A 21,977-nucleotide genomic window follows, 5' to 3' on the forward strand; every position below is an offset into this window, starting at 1 on the left:
AATGCTACCCCCGTCGCCAGAATTGGCGAGGGGGTAGTATCCCAATTCGTATGACACCTTACTCGACATGTTTTGATAATGCTATGCCAAAGTTAGCATTTGACCGCGAGGTTCATAATGCACTTAGTATATGGTATAGCGTTATCATGGAACAGCTATTAGGATTTGGTTTCGCAAGCTGCAAACGGGCTCAGCTCATGCCAGAGCACCATCTCACATAATTCCAAGCACTCTGCCTTCAGGATTTATAAGGCCTGCAATAGGAGTGACTGATAGGAATATATGTGTCCATTTTAGGGTTAGATATAGGGATACTATATCTAAAGCAAAGGGTGATTACACCACCTTGCCCCAGCTGTCGTGCAGCCAGTTTTGTCTGTTTAGATGACCAGCCAGGGGTGGCATAATACATGCGTCAGCCCCTGGTAGGCCCTGGGTACACCTATGCCCTAGGTACCTATAGTACACTGTACAGGGACTGATAAGGTGGCCCAGTACCAATTGGTAAATGCACCTAAGGTACATGCTTGTCAATTTAGAGAGAGAACAGCTAGGCTGTGGGTCTGATTAGCAGGCCCACAGCCAGGGAAAGTCGTAAACCAGTGAAGCAAAAAGCAAAAATCGGGGGTGACCATAGGATTGCAGACCCTACTCTCCTACAGACACCTCTAAACGAAGACCGAGCTATACATTCAAATAGGGTCAGCAGCAGAAAGTGAGAAGACCCCCACTAGGACGATGCGTAGCAGCTGGCGCTTAAAGCTTAGTAATTAAGAAGGATGACCTATCCCTGGAGTTTGATACCCCCTCCCTCCCCCCTTCACGATGTTGGGTTGCTACATTTTTTTATTCCGAGTTTGATTTGCTGATAACAGTACAGAGCCCTGTCTGTGGCTGGAGTCCGGACACTGGGATGGGACCGAGAAGTAGTGGCAGGCATTGTCCAGGGAAAGATGGCCACTATGAATCTTTGAATGGTAGATAAGATCTAGAAAAAGCACGGATAACGCTGGGGAAATGAGATGTGGTTTTAAGATTGGTTATCGAGCTGAAATGTGTATGGAAATGCCTACAGTATAATAATGGTTATCGAGCTGAAATGTGTATGGAAATGCCTACAGTATAATAATGATTACACAATTTAAAGTGCTAATTGAGAAATATGTTTGTATAAATGCCTCAAATTACAAATGCAAACAAAAATATGTTAAAAAAAAAGGCTAGGACAGGTACCTTTTTCAATGTCATAACAACCATAACCCGAATAATGTAGGCTACATTGATATATATTTGCTTTATCAGTACATCCACTGATATATATGATTATGTCAAAATATTCCTAAGGTGACTTTGCAAATTTCACCTTATATAAGATACAATGTGTAAGGACAACCACTTGGCCACTTCGCTAGGAGAGAAACTACACCCAGGTTGCAGATGCAGATCCAGATTAGCATGGCACCAGATTCCATCCCAACCAAAGAAGCCTCCGGCAAGACTCCATGAAGACCTGCAAAGCATTCTATTCTGCCTTCATGAACTGGTGACAAGACTGTGTTCTATCGCAGACACAATCTACTAGCTCTTGCCCTAGTGCTCTAAAGAGCTAACAAGCTATTTTAAACAAGCAACAAACCTGGTTGTCCAGATATGCGGACCACGCCCAAAACTCAGGCAGGTTACATCTGCTAGAATTATCATACCGCTTAGAGCTAGTACAGTGAGGGTTTAAGGGATATTAATAGTGATGCTATGATTTTTCCCTGTTTTCACAGTTATTGAAAAGCTTAGCTGCGTTTTATCATCTTCTGTGATGTTACCAATATTGTGTGCACAAGATACTGGCATCTTAAAATATTTTTTTTTAAATAAATATGTTGCAATACATAGAACGTTTCTAGTGATTGAGTGTGTACATCATTAATGATCAATTGGATTACAGTTAGTAACTCAAAAGCATTGACACTACCTCATTTATATACTGGGTGGGGTACTGAGGGGCTACAATAACTGGCTTTCACATTCAGCGCAGTTGCATTGGTGTAATGTGTACTCGTGACGCCTGGGGTGTAAAAACAAACAGAGCTGAGCCAAAGACTCAGTTTACGCAACAGTGTTGCATGGTAAAAAGAAAACTTGCTGTAAAGGTAACACAATTGATCACACCACAGAATGCAGACCAGTTTCAGTAAGAGACTGGGACATTCCAGATTTGCAAGGACCAGAGAAAGGTAGTGAACAGATCAGAGCACACTTAAGGCGGCATTGGCTACAGAATCTACTGCTCCTGCTTCAGAGGTAGAGACTCATGAAGCAAGCTAGGTGTTGAAGTATGGGTCATTAACAGTGCTTCAGGTGTTGGCTGCTGTAGCACCTACCCAGGAGGAATTGCGCCAAGCACAAGTTGACCACCCCACACTTATGGGAATTTAGGGTGAAAGCCATTGGACAGCTCTGCAACAGAGTTTATGGAAGGCATGTTGCAGGGATTCGGTTCATACACAGAACTATGCGCATGAAAACGGGACCTCTGTGTATAGGGGCTGAGCCTTCCTACTGACTCAGTACCCAAAATCCCAGAACCGACTAGCTATAGTGTCTCATTCGCTCTCCTACATATCCATGAAGCTGCAAAGGATTAGACAACCTAGAACACAACACTCCTGACTCTCTCAGGAATCGCGGTAGTAAGACGTACCCTTTTGCTCACTCACTCGTACCTGTCCACAATAAGAACACCATCACTCTGCTGACCCTTTCGCAGTTTTAATCCCCTTTCCGCGCATTTTGGGCGGTCCCAGCCGATCTAGGTGCGGAGTACCGGGACCTGGGCGGTGAAATCCAGCAGCGGACATCTTAGGTGGGAGGCGGCAGCACCTTCAGAGCTCTAGTCCTCCCTACTTAAGGAGACTGGCATGCCTCCTCACTGCGGACGCGCCGTATCAGCGCCGGAGTCATGCCAGAGTCCAACCCGTCCGCGCCCGTCAGCGCCAGGGGCTAGGGAGGCCGATGCCACTAACATCCCTGACTCAGTAAGTCTTACTAACTCCCTATGTGCACTTCTAGCACATTCTATACAAAAGCTCCATAATATGCCAAATCGAGCCTGTCACACACCCCCTGCATGACCTTACCACTGGGCCTCGGGGCAACCTGTCCAATTTTCCCCTTCTCACCCTAGAACTTCTCAATCAGCTCCTCGATAAGCTCAAATCTGGATCCCCCTTGGATCCATGTCCCTTAAAGACTGAAGGAGTGCAGAGATGTTTTGCTACCCCCCTTTCTGGAGGTAATGAAAACAGGCAATCTCCAAGGGTGTCTTCCCCGCGCCTTGGAAGATGGCCACTGTCAAGCCCCTTTTGAGGAAGACTACCCTAGACCCTGCTATTCTAAAAAAACTTTCGCCCCATATCCCTGCTTCCTGCTTCTGCCAAGATGCTCGAGGCCCATCTTAACTACCATCTGAGCGCCTTCCTGGACAATTCTAGCCTGCTAGATTCCTCTCAGCATGGCTTTCGGAAGGCGCATAGTACGGAGTCAGCCCTCACAGTGGTGGTCAATAACATCCGCGCCAAGGTCGACAGTGGTCAGATTACCCTTCTGATCCTGCTCGACCTTTCAGCCGCATTTGACACCCTGTCCCTCACCATCCTGGCCACCCGCCTCAGTGAGATGGGAGTGGATGGGCCCGCTCTGAGCCTCTTGACGTCGTTTCTCAATCAGCGTGAACAAAGGGTCAAACTGGGCGACTTCCTCTCCCCCGCTAAGCCTGTGCAGTGTGGGGTCCCTCAGGGCTCATCTTTGAGCCCCACACTTTAACATCTATGTGGCCCCACTTGCCAGGCTAGTAAGAACGTTCGGATTGGAAGTACTGTTGTATGCTGACGACCCCCAAATTATGGTTTCCCTCTCTCAATCTGTGGAGACTGTGGCATAAAATTTTAGAAATTGCATGGAAGCAGTGGCAGGCTGGATGACCAAAAACTTCCTTAATTACTTGAGGAAAAGACTGAGGTCCTCATCTTCGGAGGTAAACAGGAGGTCTGGTCGGTTGACTGGTGGCCGTCTGCCCTTGGAACCTGTCCCACACCCTCCCTTGCCGCCCACAATTTGGGTGTAATTATTGACACCACACTTTCCTTTGACAGGCAAGTCAATAGGACTGTTTCCACCTGTTGTGGTGTCTTAAGGATTTTGAGAAAACTTTCACACTACCTCTCCCTGGAAGCTCTGAAACAACTCTCGGTAGCTCTCATCTCCTCACGGTTAATTACTGTAACGCACTCTATTTAGGCATAAATAAGAGGTTGGTCCAAAGCTTACAAGTGGTGCAGAATGCGGCAGCTAGGTTCGTTGTTGATGCCCCCAGGCGGTCATCAGGCTCCTCCATCACAAAAAACTTTCATTGGCTTCCTATGCAGGCCATGATAAACTTTAAGGTTCTGTGTCTTACCCACCGTGCTCTCCATGGATCCGGTGCAGAAGACATTAGGTCTCTTGTATCCTCCTATACCCCAGGCAGGGCTCTGCGCTCTGCCAACAAGAACCTTCTGTCGGTTCCCCGAACTGTTAAGGCCAGATGGGGAGGTAAGGCCTTTTTTTCCCTTACCCCAAAACTCTGGAACATGCTTCCAGTTGAACTCAAGGGCCATGCGTCCCTCGTTCTTTTCTGCAAAGCCCTAAAGATTTGGCTCTACACGGAAGCCTATCTATAGTCGACATTTGGTCTTACCTCTCATTCAGCTGCACCATCTGATGCGCCTTGATGCCTTGGGGCTAAGTAGCGCAATACAAATCTCATTTCATTCATTCAAGAATTGACAGTCACTATTATAGTTCAAAATGTTTATTTTAACTATAGTGCTCAATAATGCAATATACGAGTCACTACCAGCAGCAAAACGCATAAATCTAAAACAGTTAGCATTGTAGCAAGTCCATAGATTATAAAGGGGAATGTTATTTTAGGAGGACAGTGGATAAAGGACTATAAGGCCTAACCACCCTCCCCTTGGTAAGAAGAAGTTTTATTACATAAAAGAATATCTCTGGGCTTTGGCAGCAGACTCCACACCTTAGTGCCTTGATGGTATTTCTACAGCTTAGGAAAATCATAGCTCTTCTCCCTGGAAAGGTCCCTCTCCAAGTGTGGGTTAAACCAACATGCATCGCCATAATATCGAAGCACAAGTTTCCAGCAGATAGGTTAGCCTGTTTTGTCCAGGTGCTAGGGACTAACCAGATCAGAACAACAAGGGTCATTGTTTATCGACCTTGCACACCGCGTTCAGACTAAACTCCAGGAACAGGCAGAGAATGCAGAAAGCAAACATTTTTCATGTGAAAGGTACAGAGACTTTAGAAATAAAGTCATGTAGTAACCTGCGTAAAAGCAGCATCATGCCAGCAGAGCTCATGCCAACTTGGCAATGTTGACAACGACCCCAACAGCCATATGACACGCATTAGGTTGACTGCTCTGTTGTGAGCCCACAAATCTTAAGCCAGGAGCTAGCAAGAGGCAAGTGGTTCCCCAAGTGCACCAGATTTTCCAGTTGTCACTGGTTCATGAAGCACCCTTAGCAGGACACTGGCATTAAAAATTGCAGTGATACATTGGGGTCTTGTCTACTGGCCAGGGATGTGCAGCTACAGACAGTTCCTTCAAGATGTCCTCCTGGCCAACTTAGTGGAAAGTCTGGACAACTTAGTGAAAGTAAAGAGGTAAGAATAAGGCATTGTTGGTGCCACTGCCAAATATATGTGTTCCATTGGAGCAGGTAGGATTTGACATTGTTGGTCTCTTTGACCCCCCCCCTCCCCTCCAATCAGGCAACAAGTATATCTTGGTTGTAGTGGATTATGCTACCAGATATGTAGAGGTGGTACATTTGAGGAGTCCAGCTGCAAAGGTCGTTGCTAGGGCTCTTCTAAGTAAAATGCCGCACACAGCAGAGATTGACCGCAAGGCCTTGCTTAAAAGGAGTAGTTTCTGTCCTGTAACTCCAGTTCTGTAGTAGGGGTATCTCTGTTATAGTCATAATCTAGTGAATAGTCCCGCCCATGTGCGTGGACCTCGGAGCAATCAAAAATAATCTCTTAAGATGTCGAAAAAATGCAGAACTGCACAGACACTTAAGAGGGAATTTAAAGACAGATAAAGCAGCCTATAAACAGGCTACACTGTCCAGTACTTCAACTAGAAATTCCACAAAAAATCCACAAACAGCAAAGCCTGTCCAGATTTCCCTTGCCTCAGCAGCAAAAACCCTCTGGAATGATAGAGAGGAAGACATGGACAGACAAGCCCCATAGGCTGCCATTATGTGGGTCAAAACAGGATACTGTGCCTTTAAGAGAACTTTCCAGAACTTCACAGTATCCCAGAATGCACTGCAGGTCCCTTTTACTTTCAGTTCTTTTTGAAGGCGTAACACGCCAGACCTGTAGCATTCCGTAAAGGAATATCTCTCCACCGGGGAGGAGGGCGGGCGCTTATGACTATTACAGAGATACCCCTACTACAGAACTGGAGTTACAGGACAGAAACTACTCCTTCTGTAGTAGGGGATCTCTGTGTATAGTCATAATCTAGTGAATAGAATGGCAAGCCCATCCCCACACCAAAGCGGCGGTGGAGAAAAGAAACCAACACCACTACTGTGCGAACAAATTCCGCAGCGAAGCCTGTCCAACCTGAGCATCTACCCTAGCATCAGTGTCCAGACAGTAATGCTTAGCAAAGGTATGAACCGACTTCCAAGTGGCGGCCTTGCAAATTTCTGCAATCGGCACATTACGGAGCAAGGCTGTCGTGGCAGCTTTGCCCCTGGTGGAATGAGCCTTAGGCTTACCTCCTAAGGTCTCATTAGCTTTCTGGTAACACAGTTGTATGCAGGACACAATCCACCTAGAGATGGACTGCTTAGAGGTCGCAAGACCCGTCCTGACCGATCCATAATTGATAAACAATTGGTCTGACCTACGAATACCTTTGGTCTTATCCAGATAAAATTTCAACACCCTCCTAACATCCAGGGAATGTAAGGACCTTTCCGCTGGAGATGAAGGGTTCTGAAAAAACGTAGGCAAAGTTATAGTCTGGTTGACATGAAAATCAGAAATAACCTTGGAAGAAATTTAGGGCGAGTACGCATAACAACCTTAGCAGCATGAAATACAGTATAAGGTTCTTGGCAACACAACGCCTGAATTTCACTCACCCTGCGGGCCGATGTAATGGCCACGAGGAACGCCACCTTCCAGGACAGGTGCTGCAAAGAAGCCTTATGAATGGGTTCAAAAGGCTCCTTCATTAATCTGGACAGCACCACATTCAATTCTCATGAAGGCGAAGGAAGCCTGACCGGAGGGAACACTTTCTTCAAGCCTTCCAAAAAATCTTTGATCACAGGGATCTGGAATAAGGAAGTCTGTGAAGGGTTTTTCCTGTGGGCAGTCAATGCAGCGAGATGAACCTTAATGGAATGAACATTAAGGCCAGACCGTGCCAAATGTAGAAGATAAGGAAGGATGACATCTTCCTTGCACGTCGTAGGGTCAAAGTTCTTGGACACACACCAGATACAAAACCTCTTCCACTTGTAAGCATAAGACGTCCTGGTGGAAGGTCGCTTAGACTCCTTCAGTATGTCCATGCAATCTTCGGGCAGATTCAAATGGCCATATTGCACTATCTCAGGAGCCATGCCGCCAAACTCAAGGACGAGAGGTTGGGGTGCAACATCTGCCCCCCGAAATTCGTGAGAAGGTCTGGCCTGCACGTGCGGAAGGAGACCGGTGTAGAAGGTCCGTGAACCACCACTGCCTGGGCCATTCCGGGGCAATCAGGATCATCCGTGCCCTGGACTGGGACAGCTTGATGAGCACCGCTGGAATCAGGGGAATGGGCGGAAAAGCCTAAACAAAGCTGTTCGACCAGTTGATCCAGAGTGCATTCCCCAGCGTCCCCTGCTGGTAGTACCTGGAGGCGAAGTTTCGGCATTTGCTGTTTTCGGCGGTGGCGAACAGATCTACGTCTTGAGTCCCCCACCTTTCGAAGGCTTCTCCTAGTACGTCGTCGTTTATGACCCATTTGTGGTTTTCCTGAATCAGTCTGCTCAGTGAGTCTGCCTGAACATTCTGCACACCTGGTAGATGAATAGCCGTTATAGTCAGTCCTCTGGCCAGAAGCCAGTGCCAGATAGTCTGCGCCTCCCGAGACAGGGTGCACGATCTCGACCCCCCCCCCCCCTGCTTGTTGAGGTAATACATCGTGGTCGTATTGTCCGTCTGTACAAGCAGAGAGTTGGTCTGGAAGGACGGATGAAAGGCCTTCAGTGCCAAGTGAACAGCTCTGAGTTCCAGGAAATTGATGCGATACGTGGACTCCATCGGAGACCACGTTCCTTGAATCTGTAAGTCTCCCGAATGCGCTCCCCAGCCGTGGAGAGAAGCATCCGTCACGATAGTCTGAGTAGGAATGTCCTTGTGGAAGGGAACCCCTCTGAGGAGATTCTCAGCTGAACACCACCACTTCAGAGACTGAAGAGCATGCAGAGACAGTCGTATCTTGTTGTCCCAAGATCCTTTCTTCTGGTCCCATTGGTCCTCCAAGCACTCCTGCAGAGGTCTCATGTGTAGTCGTGCATGAGGAGTGAGGAAGATACAAGAGGCCATCGACCCCAGTAGAGAAGACACCGTCCTCACTGTTTTAGATGGAGCGGTCATAAGAGCCTGAGCCTTCCGAAGGATCGATCGCCGTCTCTCCTCCGAAGGAGACACGCTTGCTGACAGCGTATTGATGGTGCTCCCAAGTACTGAATGCACTGGACCGGGATGGGGACAGATTTGGACATGTTGATGTGCAACCCCAACTTGTTCAAGAGAACGCACGTCTTCTGGAAGTGTGCTTGAGCTTCCGAGAAGGAGGAGGCCTTGGCCAACCAATCGTCCAGGTACGGGGGGTAGACAAACACCTTGTGCTTCCTGAGGTGTGCCGCTTCCACTGCCATGCACTTCAAGAATGTTCTGGGCGCAGATTTCAGCCCGAATGGCAGCACTGTGTACTGATAATGGTTGGTGCAGACTTGAAATCGCAGAAACTTCCTGTGCTTGTACGCGAGGGGCACGTGGAAGTACGCATCCTGTAGGTCTATGGCACAAAGCCAGTCCCCCTGTTGCAACTGAGGAAAAATCTGATGCAACGACAGCATGCAAAACTTTTCTCTGCGAATCCACTTGTTTGCCTGCCGCAAGTCCAGAATGGGCCTGAACTCGTTCTTGTCCTTCTTGCGTACCAGGAAGAACCGGGAGTACAGACCTCTTCCTCTTTGAGACAGAGGTACGTCTTTTATCGCCCTTTTCCTTAACAGGATATCGGCCTCCGCCTGGAGCTCGCGCAGTTGATACTGCGAGCTGACCGGAGGGATCGCTGGAGGGCTGACGAACCGAAGACTGTATCCATTGCAAACAATATTCAGCACCCACTTGTCCTTAGTAATTTTTCTCCACTCTGCCAGAAAAAATTGAACGCTTCCCCCCACCGGAGTGGGTTAACGGATGAAGGGGAAGTAACCGCTCAGGGTCGAGACCCGGCTGGGCCCTTGTTCGCGGTAGAGGACTGCTGTCCCCCTCTACCCTTCTGTCGTTTCTGGAAAGGGTCTCCGGAACTGCTGCTGTTGCTGCTGCTGTCCCGAAGACTGCCCCCGTCCTCTTCCTTGTGCGCCGTAGTGCCTCTGGAAAGGCCTGAAGGATTTCTCCTCTTTGGGCTTCTCCAAGCCCACAGCCGTAAGGTCTCCGCCTCCGCCTTCATGCGGGCCATCTCATCGTCTGCGTGTTTTCCTAACAAAGTATCCCCGGAAAAAGGCAGGTTGGCCACCCGCTGCTGGGCCTCTGGCTTGAGTGATGTGAGCCGGAGCCAGGCATGTCGTCGCTGATTGATTCCATGGCAGTAACCATGGGCAGCCAACAAGGAGACATCCGCAGCTGCGCTGATGACCTGATTGGACACCAGCATCCCTTCCTTGAGGATCTCCTGGAAGTCCTCCCTCTTGTCTCTCGGTAGCAGTTCCACGAACTGTTGCAGGGAGTTCCACAGAGCCCGGTCATAACGTCCCGGCAGAGCTGCATCACTGGACGCCTTCATGGCTGTGGAAGCGGTCCCACACGCCTTCCTTCCAGCTGAGTCGATCCATCGACTCTCTTTATCTGGAGGCACGGTGGAGGACGGGGAGGTAGAGTGTAGCTTCCTGGCCGCCGTCACTATCACCGAATCCGGTACCGGATCAACTCTCAGAAAGGCAGGGTCCGAATCCGGGGCCCTGTACTTTTTTAGAAGTTGGGAGGGAGCGGCCTTCACCACAGCCGGTGTGAGGAACAGCTCCTCTGCGGGTTCCTTCAATCCAGGTACTAGCGGAAGCAAAGGGCGAGACAGATGTCTCTTGTGGAGTGTCTTGAATATCACTGATGTTGAAGGTGTAGGAGCCGTCACAGCGATACCCAACTTCGCAGCCCCCCTCAGGAGGACCTCCTGGAAAGTGGCAATGTCATCCACTGGAGAAACCCTGGTCACTGGGGAGTCCGACAAGGTCGGGGAGTAGGAACGGGTCCTGGAAGAGTCCGTTCGGGACCTCGACCCCAGCCTCCTATGGAGACGCCTTGATCTGGTGGAGGATCTATGACGACTCCTTGATCTTCCTATCCGTCCGGAGCGTGAACGTGACCACCTCAGCCGAGGGCGGTCAACCGGGTCCACCGGAGCGGGTGACTTGGGCTTGGACGGAGCCTTCGGTTTAGGCGTACCCTTGGGAGGTGTAGGAAGAACAGGCAGCGAAGTCGACCTCGGTGGATCTGGAGGCGGCTTCACTGGCAACGCTGGTCCAGGGTGCGGTGGAGGCACGGAGGAGGAGTAGGAGTCCTCGGGGGGAGTCCCCTCGGTAACGGAGGAGGGGGAGTCACCTTCCCCGACGGGGTATACACCTCGGAGTACACCGAGCCCGGCAATCCTCCACCTCTACCAGCCTGGGACGTTGGCGAACTCCCCACAGCGTCAGGCCTCTTTTCGCCTCTTTGACGTCGAGGAACGGCGACCAGACGGCGAGTGCCGGCCACCTGACGTCGAGCGCCTCTTCTTCGGTGACGAACGCTTTCGCCTCGACTGCGCTCTTTTACGCCTCAACGGCGATCGTCGGTGCCTCGACGGCGATCTGCCATGCCTCGACGGCGATCTGCCATGCCTCGACGGCGATCTGCCATGCCTCGACGGCGACCTGGGTTTCGACGGAGACCTGGGCCTCGACGTCGACCCGTGCTTCGACGGCGACCTGTGCCTCGACGGCGATCTGGACGACGAGGACTCCCTCGACGCCGAACGCCTCCTCTTCGCCGACGCCGAACGGCGGTGTCGCCTCGACGGCGAACGCCGACGCCGGGCCTGTCGACGTCGAAAGCTCGACGCCGACGAATAAACAGTCACCGGGGACTACGAAGGTCTAGTAACATCCCTAGACGCCGAGCGTCGACGTCGTTTAGTCTCCGACGACGGGGAGCAGACCGTAGTCATACCTCTCGACGCCGTGGGTGCAATGGACCCAGGCGGAGAATGGTGGCGTTTGCTGGCCTTCCTGCCCCTGGGGAGCCCCCCAGTGGCCTCGGCAGATGAAGCCCCTCCAGACCCACCTTGTGCCTTCAATCTTCTTTCCTCGAGGCCCTGAAGTCTGATCTTCTTCCGGTCCTTCAGGGTCCTGCCAGAGAAGCCTTGACATATCACACAATCCGCAGGGATATGTGAAGAAGGAAGGCGATCCGATTTGGCCTTCTTCCTGGAGCACTCCGGGCATTTATTGAATAAGGCAGGCATATTCGACAAAAAACAGAGTGCAAGAACCAAGGAGAAAGGCACCAAAGTACAATAAAGCACTTAACTTGAGAAAAAGCAGTGAAAAAAATTACCAAAAACCCTTAAAAAGGGAGAGCTCAATGCTCCAGGGTCCTGCTAGCAGGAGCCGGAAAAAAGAACCGAAAGTAAAAGGGACCTGCAGTGCATTCTGGGATACTGTGAAGTTCTGGAAAGTTCTCTTAAAGGCACAGTATCCTGTTTTGAGCCACATAATGGCAGCCTATGGGGCTTGTCTGTCCATGTCTTCCTCTCTATCATTCCAGAGGGTTTTTGCTGCTGAGGCAAGGGAAATCTGGACAGGCTTTGCGGTTTGTGGATTTTTGGTGGAATTTCTAGTTGAAGTACTGGACAGTGTAGCCTGTTTATAGGCTGCATTATCCGTCTTTAAATTCTCTCTTAAGTGTCTGTGCAGTTCTGCATTTTTTCGACATCTTAAGAGATTATTTTTGATTGCTCCGGGGTCCACGCACATGGGCAGGACTATTCACTAGATTATGACTATACACAGAGATCCCCTACTACAGAACCATATATTAGATTCAGGGAAAAAGATTTGAGCCTAACCTACATTATGCCGGTGCCACCCTGCATACACTGCACTGATGTTAGTCTACTCCTGCAGTCAGGACCTGCCTCAAACCCGTTGCAGTAGGCAAACACAGACATAAGATGCGGCCAGAGTTGGCTGCAAGGCTTGGCTTGCAGTCAGCCCTGTACCCAACCTCCAGCAAAGACCTGTGTTCAGCAAGGGTTTGCGACAGGGTCTGACTGACTCAGACAGGTCCTGCACACAATATGTTGTGGGCGGCCAACCGCTGCTGCACAACAGGATTTGGCCAAAGAGCTTAGCTTTTGGAGTGGTCTTATTACTACTACTTATCCTGGACTGCAGTTTGGAACTGTAAATCCAAAGCCAGCATCATGCCCTGGTACTGTGCACCCAGGGTACGCTTATCTGACCCATACTGCCTTTTCAAAGGTTATGCGGTTCTGAATACAGATCCTCACTATGCGATGCATGGGTCAGAGAACTTTATTTTTGGCTGTGGGGTACCTGGGCACTAACCTTACCCTGGATTTGTGATATCTTTTTCAAGACACATGGATCCCAACACTTAAAATGGTGGCCACGGTCCAGTGGATCAATCTCTTTACCTTAGCTGCCAGGAAAGGATTAATGTATCCCACAACTCTGTAGAAAGCCCCTGAAGGGCAGAATTGCACTCCCAGATTTGAGGTTGTATTACTGGGCGTCGCAGCTACAGGTCAATCAATCACTGGGTATTTGCCTCCCAGCAGGAGCCCACTGTATGAGCTGACAGAAGAGCTAAGGACCTTGAGGGATATGTGCATCGCCCCTACAGCGATTAGGGGAATCCCCTTACCAACCCCCACGTGGTGGTACGGTTCAGACAACGCAATGGGGCCCTGGGCTGGAAAGGCAATTTGACCATTGGAAACCTCGCTATAGGATTCTGAACTTCTGATGGGATTGTGGGCTAAAGAAGGTCATAGGAAACGGGACCAGTTGGGGATATCAAATGTAGGTGCAGGAAGAATATGAGCTGATAGGGAGCCAGCATCGCAGGTACCAGCAACTAAATTTTTTACAGCAAGATCATAGGGAGATGCGGAGACAGGCGCTGAAGGAGCCCTTTTTGGAATAGTCTTTGGGGCCACTATGACTAGTTATGCAGAATTCCTTTTCTACTCCTCCCGCTCGCATAATAACCTTCTTCCCCAGGATAAATGGGAGTGCGAGAACATAGGAGGACAATAAGAGGGGGGTGAAATGTCTCTACCCCCGGGAGGTAGCCATAAGAACAAGTTTCTGCCCAATTCAACAAAAAAATCAGCATAAAGCATATTATATGAGGACCAGATTTTCCGCATCGGATAAATCGACTTGGATTTCTGCTTAAAGGGATGTGGGCAGAGGGGCACCCAGATCTGCACACTGTGGGGTTGCTTCAAAATACAGGAGTTCTGGAGTAAAATAGGCCGCCGGATGCCAGCAGTCTTAGAGGTCACACTAGAACTCCCACAGATTACCCTGGGCATATGGGGTAACAGACACAACCACTATACACTTCTGCTCTGCAATACTGTCCTTCTGGTGTCAAGACAAAACGTGGTCAGAAACTGGGGACACAACATAATTCCATTGGTGTGTGCATGGGAAGCGAATGTAGATTGATGCATAAGGGCTGAGAAATTACTGTACCTGGCAAGGGGGTGCCCACAAATTCTGAAAAAATATGGGGACCCTGGACAGCTGCCGAAGATGTCGAGTCGCCACTGTAGAGCCGAAAGGAGCACTCCAGGAGGAAGGGCTGGACATGAAGACCTCTATGCAGGAGGAAGAAGGGCAAGCAATACCTACGAGATGGGTGGACATTTGTACTCCATTGTAAAATGTGTAAAGGGCTGTTGTATACTGTCAATACTGTACGATGGCTACTATGCCTCATGTTTGTTAACTTTTATTGCTCACATGCAAAACTTGATAAAAATAATTAACACACAAAAACTAAAGCTGCTTTCCTGCATTGGCAGAGGATGGGGAGAAAGGCATATGGCTTGCAGTCTCCTCCTGGCACTTCCTCTATAATTCTTTTAAAGGGGGTTTGACTGCTGCTGTTGTTGTGTAATGATTTATATTATTGGCGGCTTCGAAAGAAAAAAAACCCTACCGAAGACTCAAAATCTTTGTAACTGCCTATAGTATTTAGGCTGCAACTGAAGTCCAAGTGAACAGGCTGCAGCTTTACTTTCTTCAAAACATGCTAGTGTTGAATCCTCTTTTGCCACAATAAGTTTGGAGCCACAAAAGGTGTTTTGTACATCCTATAAAAAGCCAGAGTTTCTTAACCATGCATCTAGTCTGCTTGTTTCCTTCAAGCCCACAAAGTCTGGGTCCATTAGATAGTCACCATCTTCAAGAATCACCTTCTATACAGAAATCTTTCTTCAGGCAATCTCAGCGCCTCTCTTCGGGAATGAGGCATAGGCTGTGATGGGCGTGTGACCATTTATCCTACGGATGAAGACGGGTGCCGATGGTATGGACAGTGGAGACGATGCAGAAGTTAGCAGTACTGATGAAAATTCCCTTTCAGAAGCAGATAACAAAACCTGTTAAGGCGGCGTCGTTTGCAGCACTAAAGTCATTGGTGCCGTAGTTTGGCAGGGAAACTGGGCAGGCAGTATAAAAGGCAAGAAGGGTGCTTGAGACAAAAAGTAGGCCACTGGATCCATGGGGCCTGCAGGCGCACCAGATGGTATCATTGCTCTACTGAATTTCTCTGATCATAGGTATTCAGAAATGGACTGATTTTTTTCCTGGTGTAGGAAAGGGAGGATTCAAATTGTCATCCTGCTGTCAGAATAAATGGAGTTGGTTGAAGAGATGAAGTTGTAGGTACTGAATCAATCAGCACCAAAGGTACTGTTAGAGATGTGGCGTCACTGGAAACTACATCCGAGTGACCTCTTAGTGATCTTCATCTGACTTTTGTTGAGGGGTCACCGACGTCGATGACTACTTTGATGAATGACAACAGGATTCATGGCGACGCTGCTCCTTATGTTTTTTTTTTTTTTTTAAGATTTTGACAAATGAGGAGAAGGTGATCTTTGGCCCGATTTTCGCTTACCTCTTTTTCGTCCTGCATGGATGCCACTAACATTTGGACTTCTCATTTTTTTAAAGCCTTGCCGTTCTTCTTTTGGCAGTCTCGACAGGCAAAGACATCATGGTCAGATCTCAGGTACCAAACACAGGTTTTGTGAGGGTCGGTGATGGAAATCGGACGCTCACAGTCTCTGCATGATTTGAAGTCAAACTTCCTCAGCGGTGACATGACGCAAGAAAACTGCACCAAAAAATGATTCTACTTTAAGAAAAACAACAGGTCTCATGAGGAGATTTAAGACCTCCAGAATGTGTTGAATGCACAAAAAGAAAGGCAACTGCTATAATTACGCTCACGGAAGAGAGGGGGGGGCTTCATGGCTCCAATTAGGTTACAATGTGCCACGTGTGGCCCAGTGATCGGCCAGGCGCCCCCATCAGTGTGGGAGAGCTATTGAAATATTTCAAGCCAAGCTAGTGCATAGGAACATTCAAAATGTGAGTAATCTGCCAGTAAATGTATTAATCAGAAGTTTAAAACACTAGGCAATATAAATTGTAGTGGTGAAATCTATGCAAAAAGAACAACTGATGGACAGAATGCAAAACAATGTCATACATTCACCCTAGTACAGAGATCTGGGCCTAAATCCATCGTTTTTTTGCTCACCATACCATTCAAGTTTGGACGTACCCATATGCAAATATGGCTTGGCCCTGAGCACAATGGGAACAGTCCAGCCCAAACTGCCAGGCCTGGTCCTCCCTTGACTGGAAACAAGCATCCTAGGACCGGTTTCAGGCTTTCAGCCCTCATCAGCCAGGATAGCTTGATTCCAGTGGGGACCCACATCTCGGCATACCCATCCCACACTGGGTGATAAATGCAAAAGGAACAATTGATGGACAGAATGCAGAACAATGTCATACATTCAGCCCAGTACAGAGATCTGGGCCTAAATCCATAGATTTTTTTGCTCACAGTGCCATTTCCAGTTTGGACCCAGCCATATGCAAATCAGGCAAAAAAAGAAAAGTTAAAATGGTCAAGAACAGTGTTTAGTTGCACTTCATGTAGGTATATATGCACATAGTATTTGTATAGTGCGCACCTAGTCAAAGGGCAGCAGAGCAGTGTACAGGGCCAAATGAAAACCTGCAGTTCACAAGTGATCGGAGTGGTAGTTGGATCCTGGGAGCATAAGTTCATGGTTACTGCACTGGGATGCATCGTTCTTTAAAGAGTTGAAATTTGAACTTTTTTCCTAACTTGGAGCAGCCTAAATGGATAGATTAAAAAAAGCCTCATTTAACAGCATCCATATTTTAACTAATGTGATGAAAGCACGGAGCACTTTCACTCCCTTAGAGGCCACCACAGATGCACGAGTGAAAAGGAACATCATCTTACCAGGGAGGAAGGTAGGTCACAAGTGAATCTGTGAAAGGCACCAATGCTGGTGAACAGCAAGAATCCCTAAAGAAATAGCCATCTTGTCATTAAGATCAGGGTTCTCCAAAGTCGATCCGGAAGGGCCAGATCCATGCCAGATTTCAAGATAACTACATTTATCTAAACGTGGATGCGCTAAAAATCTGGCATGGATCAGGATCAACTTTGGAGAACCTCATTTTCGATGAACTTGTGGAGAGGTGACATCGATGTCATACTGTCTATTCTATGTATTATAGCACTGTCCTCACTCATACCCAAGCAGTGGGTACATAGGCTTGCTCAACAATATTGGATGCAGAGGTCTGTCCTAACCCACAGTGCACTGCATAGAACAGCACAGGCATAGAATGATGCACGCTGGTGTCCTCTTACCGGTCTGAAGATAACTAGGGAAGGACAGCGTCACCTTCTCGTCTTCATTCTGATAGTTGAATCCTGTAGCGTGGACTTCTGTTAAAAAAAATAATAAGTTGTTAGGCCATCCTTAAGCAATTGCCAATACATAGTACAAATAATGAATACCACCACTCAAAAGTTACAGGTTTGCTAAAAGGTTTTCAAGCAGCAGTCTGGTTCCATCTCTATGCATACAAACTGCACCTAAAGCTTCTCACATACAGTTTATTTCCCATGGCACACATATAGGGTAACTGGTCAGACTTTTGTTCTTACAATTTCATTTCTAACTCATGGTGGACATTGCTCTGATTTTAACTAAGAACCTGAAAATGTATATTATTGTGCTCCACTGTCACATGACGCGGTCATGAGCTTGCATACAATGGTTCAGCTATACAAAGTGGGCATGCAGCTACCCATGTGCAAATGTTAATTTAAACCAACACCATTGAGCAATCACGGTCAAACTTTCAGGGGGCATAAAAAATGCAGCTGGTGTGGGAGGCTGCAGTGTATCTCTAGGTTTAGTAACCAAAAAAGAACACAATTCTGACATGTAATCAATATAAAGTTAAATTCAGCAAATCCATAAAGTATACACCCAATAACACCAAGCACGGTTTAATTTACCAAAAGTATATGTTTCATACAAAACAGATTGAAAATAATTCGTACAAAGACAGCCATCAATTAGTGCAGCCTTAAAAGGGCAGCATTCAAGCTGTGTAGCCAAGGGAGGTTGTTGGTCTCAAAGAACAAGTTGCTTACCTCCAGTAATACTCTTTCTGGCTGATACTCTATTTAACCTAAGATTATTCACTTTCTGAACATTCACATGTGCCATACATGATCCAGAAGATTTTTACAGCATAGCTCAAGGACACTGGTAGGTGATGCAGTACGACTGTCAGCCTCATTCCGAAAGACAAATGATCATGGCCGGAAGTACCAGTTACCACATATCCTAGACCAATTCAGAGCCACTAACAAGAACTTAATGACGTTATTGCTCTGGATCTTCAGAACACCAGGCAGGAGATGCAGTAGTGGGATGGCCAACAGGAGTCCCGTGCTCTACTCTAGGCAGAATGCAATGAGTCGCTGAGAGAGGTCAGCCTTGGGAACTTGCGCATTCAAAAACGTGGGTATTCAAAAACGTGGACACCAAAAACATGGACATTGAGTGTATGACTATTATTCAGGATCCGCTAGGAGCATTTGACTGAATTTATCCACTCTGGCATTTAAAGATCCTGCCAGGTGGTGTATGACCAGGGAAATACTAGAAATTCAGCCGAATCTAGAGGCTACTCGCAAGGGAACCCCCTCCACCGAGCTTTTTGCTATGTCACGTGGCACTGGTGTTCTCAATGAGAACCTGAACCGGCCTGCCTTTCATAGATTGTAGGAAAGGTTTAATCGGCAAGCGAAAAGTCCTCAACTGCAACAGGTTGTAGTAGAGTTGGGTCTCTGCCGGAGAACAAACTCATGTAATCTCCATCAATCACAGAGGATCTCCCCAACTCAGAAGTGATGAGCCTACTACCACCATCAGTTGTGGGTTGGTTAGAGATCTGCCACTGGTCCAACTGCAGTTGAGAAACCACCACAGCAGATCTTTTGCAGCCTCCTTCAAAGGCAGTGTGTAGGATTGTCAGAGGGCTGCAGTAGGCAGCATCAATAGGACAGTTTGAAGACAAGAGGGCACGGGCTTAGCCTCAAGAATATGGAACGCACGGTCACCCATAATCAGGTCTAACCCCTCGACAACCTCCTCCAAAAAAAAACAAGTGAAAAGGCTTCTGATGAGCAAATTACTCCAATAACAACTCTGAGAAACTCAGCTGGACTATTCTCATGTAGACACCTCCGGATTGTCTGTCTCATTCTGTGTCCATGCATGCGTCCGTCAGTCTGCATGCATGAATGTATGCGTGCGTCAGTCTGCATGTATGTATGCGTCAGTCTCCATGTATGTCTGCATGCGTTCGTCTGCGCGCTTGCATACACGTGTCTATGCATGCACGTGTGTCTGTATGCATGCACGTGTGTCTGTATGCATGTACGGCTCTGTGTCTGTATGCATGTACGGCTCTGTCTGTATGCATGTACGGCTCTGTGTCTGTATGCATGTACGGCTCTGTGTCTGTATGCATGTACGGCTCTGTGTCTGTATGCATGTACGGCTCTGTGTCTGTATGCATGTACGGCTCTGTGTCTGTATGGATGTTCGAGTGTGTTTGTCTGCGTCTGTATGCATGCATGCATGTATGTCGATATGCATGCATGTCTGCATGCCTGCATGTCCGCATGCATGCCTGCCATGGAGTTTTTAGGTCAGTTGAGCATTAATTCGGCATTGTTGACGTAGTCTAACTTGCTGATGAGGGGCTGGATAAAGGTTTTGCAAATGTTTATGGACAGTCATTTGAAGATCTGGTTGATCATCTTGAGTGTGTGGCAGCAGGAGACCAAGGCTGAGGTCATTAAGTCGCTCATGGATAGTTGGTCGTCAATTACTATTCAAGAGGTTCTTTGTGTGGGTTGCCAGGAGGATGCAAGTCTAAGTTCAGCAGGCCACCAGAGTGAGGTGTTTTTGCCAATGATTACTGCTTCCATTTTGTCTGTGTTGAGTTTCAGGCGGTTGGTTTTCATCCATTTGGCGACTTCAGTCACGCAAGTGGAGAAATTGGTTCGGATGTTGGCATCTTGTTGGAAAGTGATCTGGGTGTTGTTCGCATAGGATATGTTGATTCCGTGGGCAAGGATGTTGTTTGCGAGGAGATTCATATAGGCATTCGGCTGAGAGAGGGTTGTGGAAACTCTGTAGATGAAGTTGACGGCATGGGAAGTAAAAGGGACTAGGCTAACAGACTGGCTGCAGCCTGTCAAGAAGGAGTCTATCCAGCGATAGGTGGGACCTTGGTTGCTGGCTTTGTGCGGTCGCTGGATGTGGATGGGAAGGGAGACTGTCACAGGGTGCCTGAAGATCCAGTTGGATAAGGCCTGATGAGTCACTTATGTCCATAATCTGGATGTTGTCCGCAAGGTTAGTCCCGGGGACTGTGGTTGGGTCTGAATTCACCTTGTGTGGTGTTGAGGAGGTTGTGGTCAGTGAGGTGAGTGGCTAGGAGTCCATCTTTTCCACAACTTCTGCCAGGTAGGGTAGTAAGGAGATAGGCTGACAGTCGGGTAGAGTCTTTGTATCTGGTGAGGGTTTCTTTTGGGGCAGTGTAGGGGTGAGGGGGTGGGGGAGGAGGACTGTGGGGTGTTTCCAAGCATCGGGTAGGTGGCTGTGATGTTATAGTTATTCAGGGTGAGGGCTGCGCTGATGGGTCTAGTGGTTTCATTAAGACAGGGTTCGGGCAGAGGGTATGGACTGCATGGATTTAGGGTTCTTGACTGGTGATGGTGGGCTAGGTGGTCAGGATACTCATTTGGGAGTTTTTGAAGATGTTTATCTTGCTGCGGAAGAAAAGAGACAAGTTGGTGCAGAGGTACCAAGACTGAATTATGCTGGAGGTGCTTGCTGCCTAAGAGGTGAAGACTTTCACAATGAAATAGATTTCCTTTGCACACCTGGTGCTGCTTTCGATGCGGTTTGTAAGCACAGAGCATTTGTTAAGTGTGATATGCTGATGGTAGTGTCTGAGAGAGCATTTGTAGATGCTCTTGTCTGTGTCATTTTGACTGTTTCCATCTGCGTTCAAGTTGCTTGCAGTGGCCTATGGTGAGCCTGAGCTCCTCCGTGTACCAGCTTGCTTGCGGTCTGGTGCCTGTGGCTTTGAGAGGACACAGGGTCTCTGCGAGGGATTCTGGGAGGTTTCTGTGTAGAGACCAGTGGTGTAGAGTTCAGAAGACCAGGATGCTTCTGAGATCTTGTTCCAGTCCCATTGTGAAGATCTGGTGACAGTGTTTCTGTGGTGGTGTTGGGTGGGTATGCCGAAGTTGATGAGGATGTGGTCAGATCAGGCTATCGGTGTGGGCTGGTCTACTGTGATTTTGCTGAAGCTGGTTAAGATGGGGCCTTGTAGGTGTCCGCAGGCATCCACTCACTGGGTGAGACTGAGGCTGGTGTGTAGGAATCGGGAAAGATCTCCAGGTGGTAGTTGAGGTCACGAGGAGGATGAAAGCTCTGGAGTCTAGGATCGGGGTGGCTAGCAGTCTTGATGATGCTAGTAAAGTAGGTGCATCATCTTAAAGGTGGTAGATGAGGTTCCGCTCGGTGATGAGGAGTTTGAAGGGCAAGTGTTCCATGTTGATGGTGGTGCTTTCCGAGGTGGAGTATTGATGTATTCTACAGGTCGGTTTGCCTCCGGGTCCGTTTATCCTGTCTTGCAATCTGGGGCCGATGAGCAGTCATGGAGCACCTCCCAAATTTCTGTAGCATGCTTATTGAGGGAGCAAGTGTTGAGTAGCATGCAGGACAAGGAGGGGTGGGATGTAGTGGAGGGGCGGGTGTGTGGTCATGTGTGGAGTGCATTGGGTATTTGAGATGTGTGGAGGGACTGAAGTGGGTGCAGGAGAGTGCATATGGCAATATGGCAGGTGATGCAGGAGAACGCATCTTCAGTATTTAGTGGCGAAGC

General features: G+C 48.3%; 1 protein-coding gene across 2 annotated transcripts in view; it reads right to left on the minus strand.

The window, feature by feature from the left end:
* Window positions 1-21,977, minus strand: part of NPEPPS (aminopeptidase puromycin sensitive) — a 1,004,488-nt gene that overhangs the window by 778,610 nt on the left and 203,901 nt on the right. For both annotated transcript variants that reach the window (XM_086924308.1, XM_086924309.1), the window contains exon 3: window positions 17,362-17,439. In XM_086924308.1, the coding sequence (XP_086780434.1) occupies window positions 17,362-17,439 (78 nt within the window). The remainder of the gene's footprint in view (window positions 1-17,361; window positions 17,440-21,977) is intronic.

This window comes from Lissotriton vulgaris, chromosome 5 (genome assembly GCF_964263255.1).
Source record: "Lissotriton vulgaris chromosome 5, aLisVul1.2, whole genome shotgun sequence".
NCBI classification, from domain to species: domain Eukaryota; kingdom Metazoa; phylum Chordata; class Amphibia; order Caudata; family Salamandridae; genus Lissotriton; species Lissotriton vulgaris.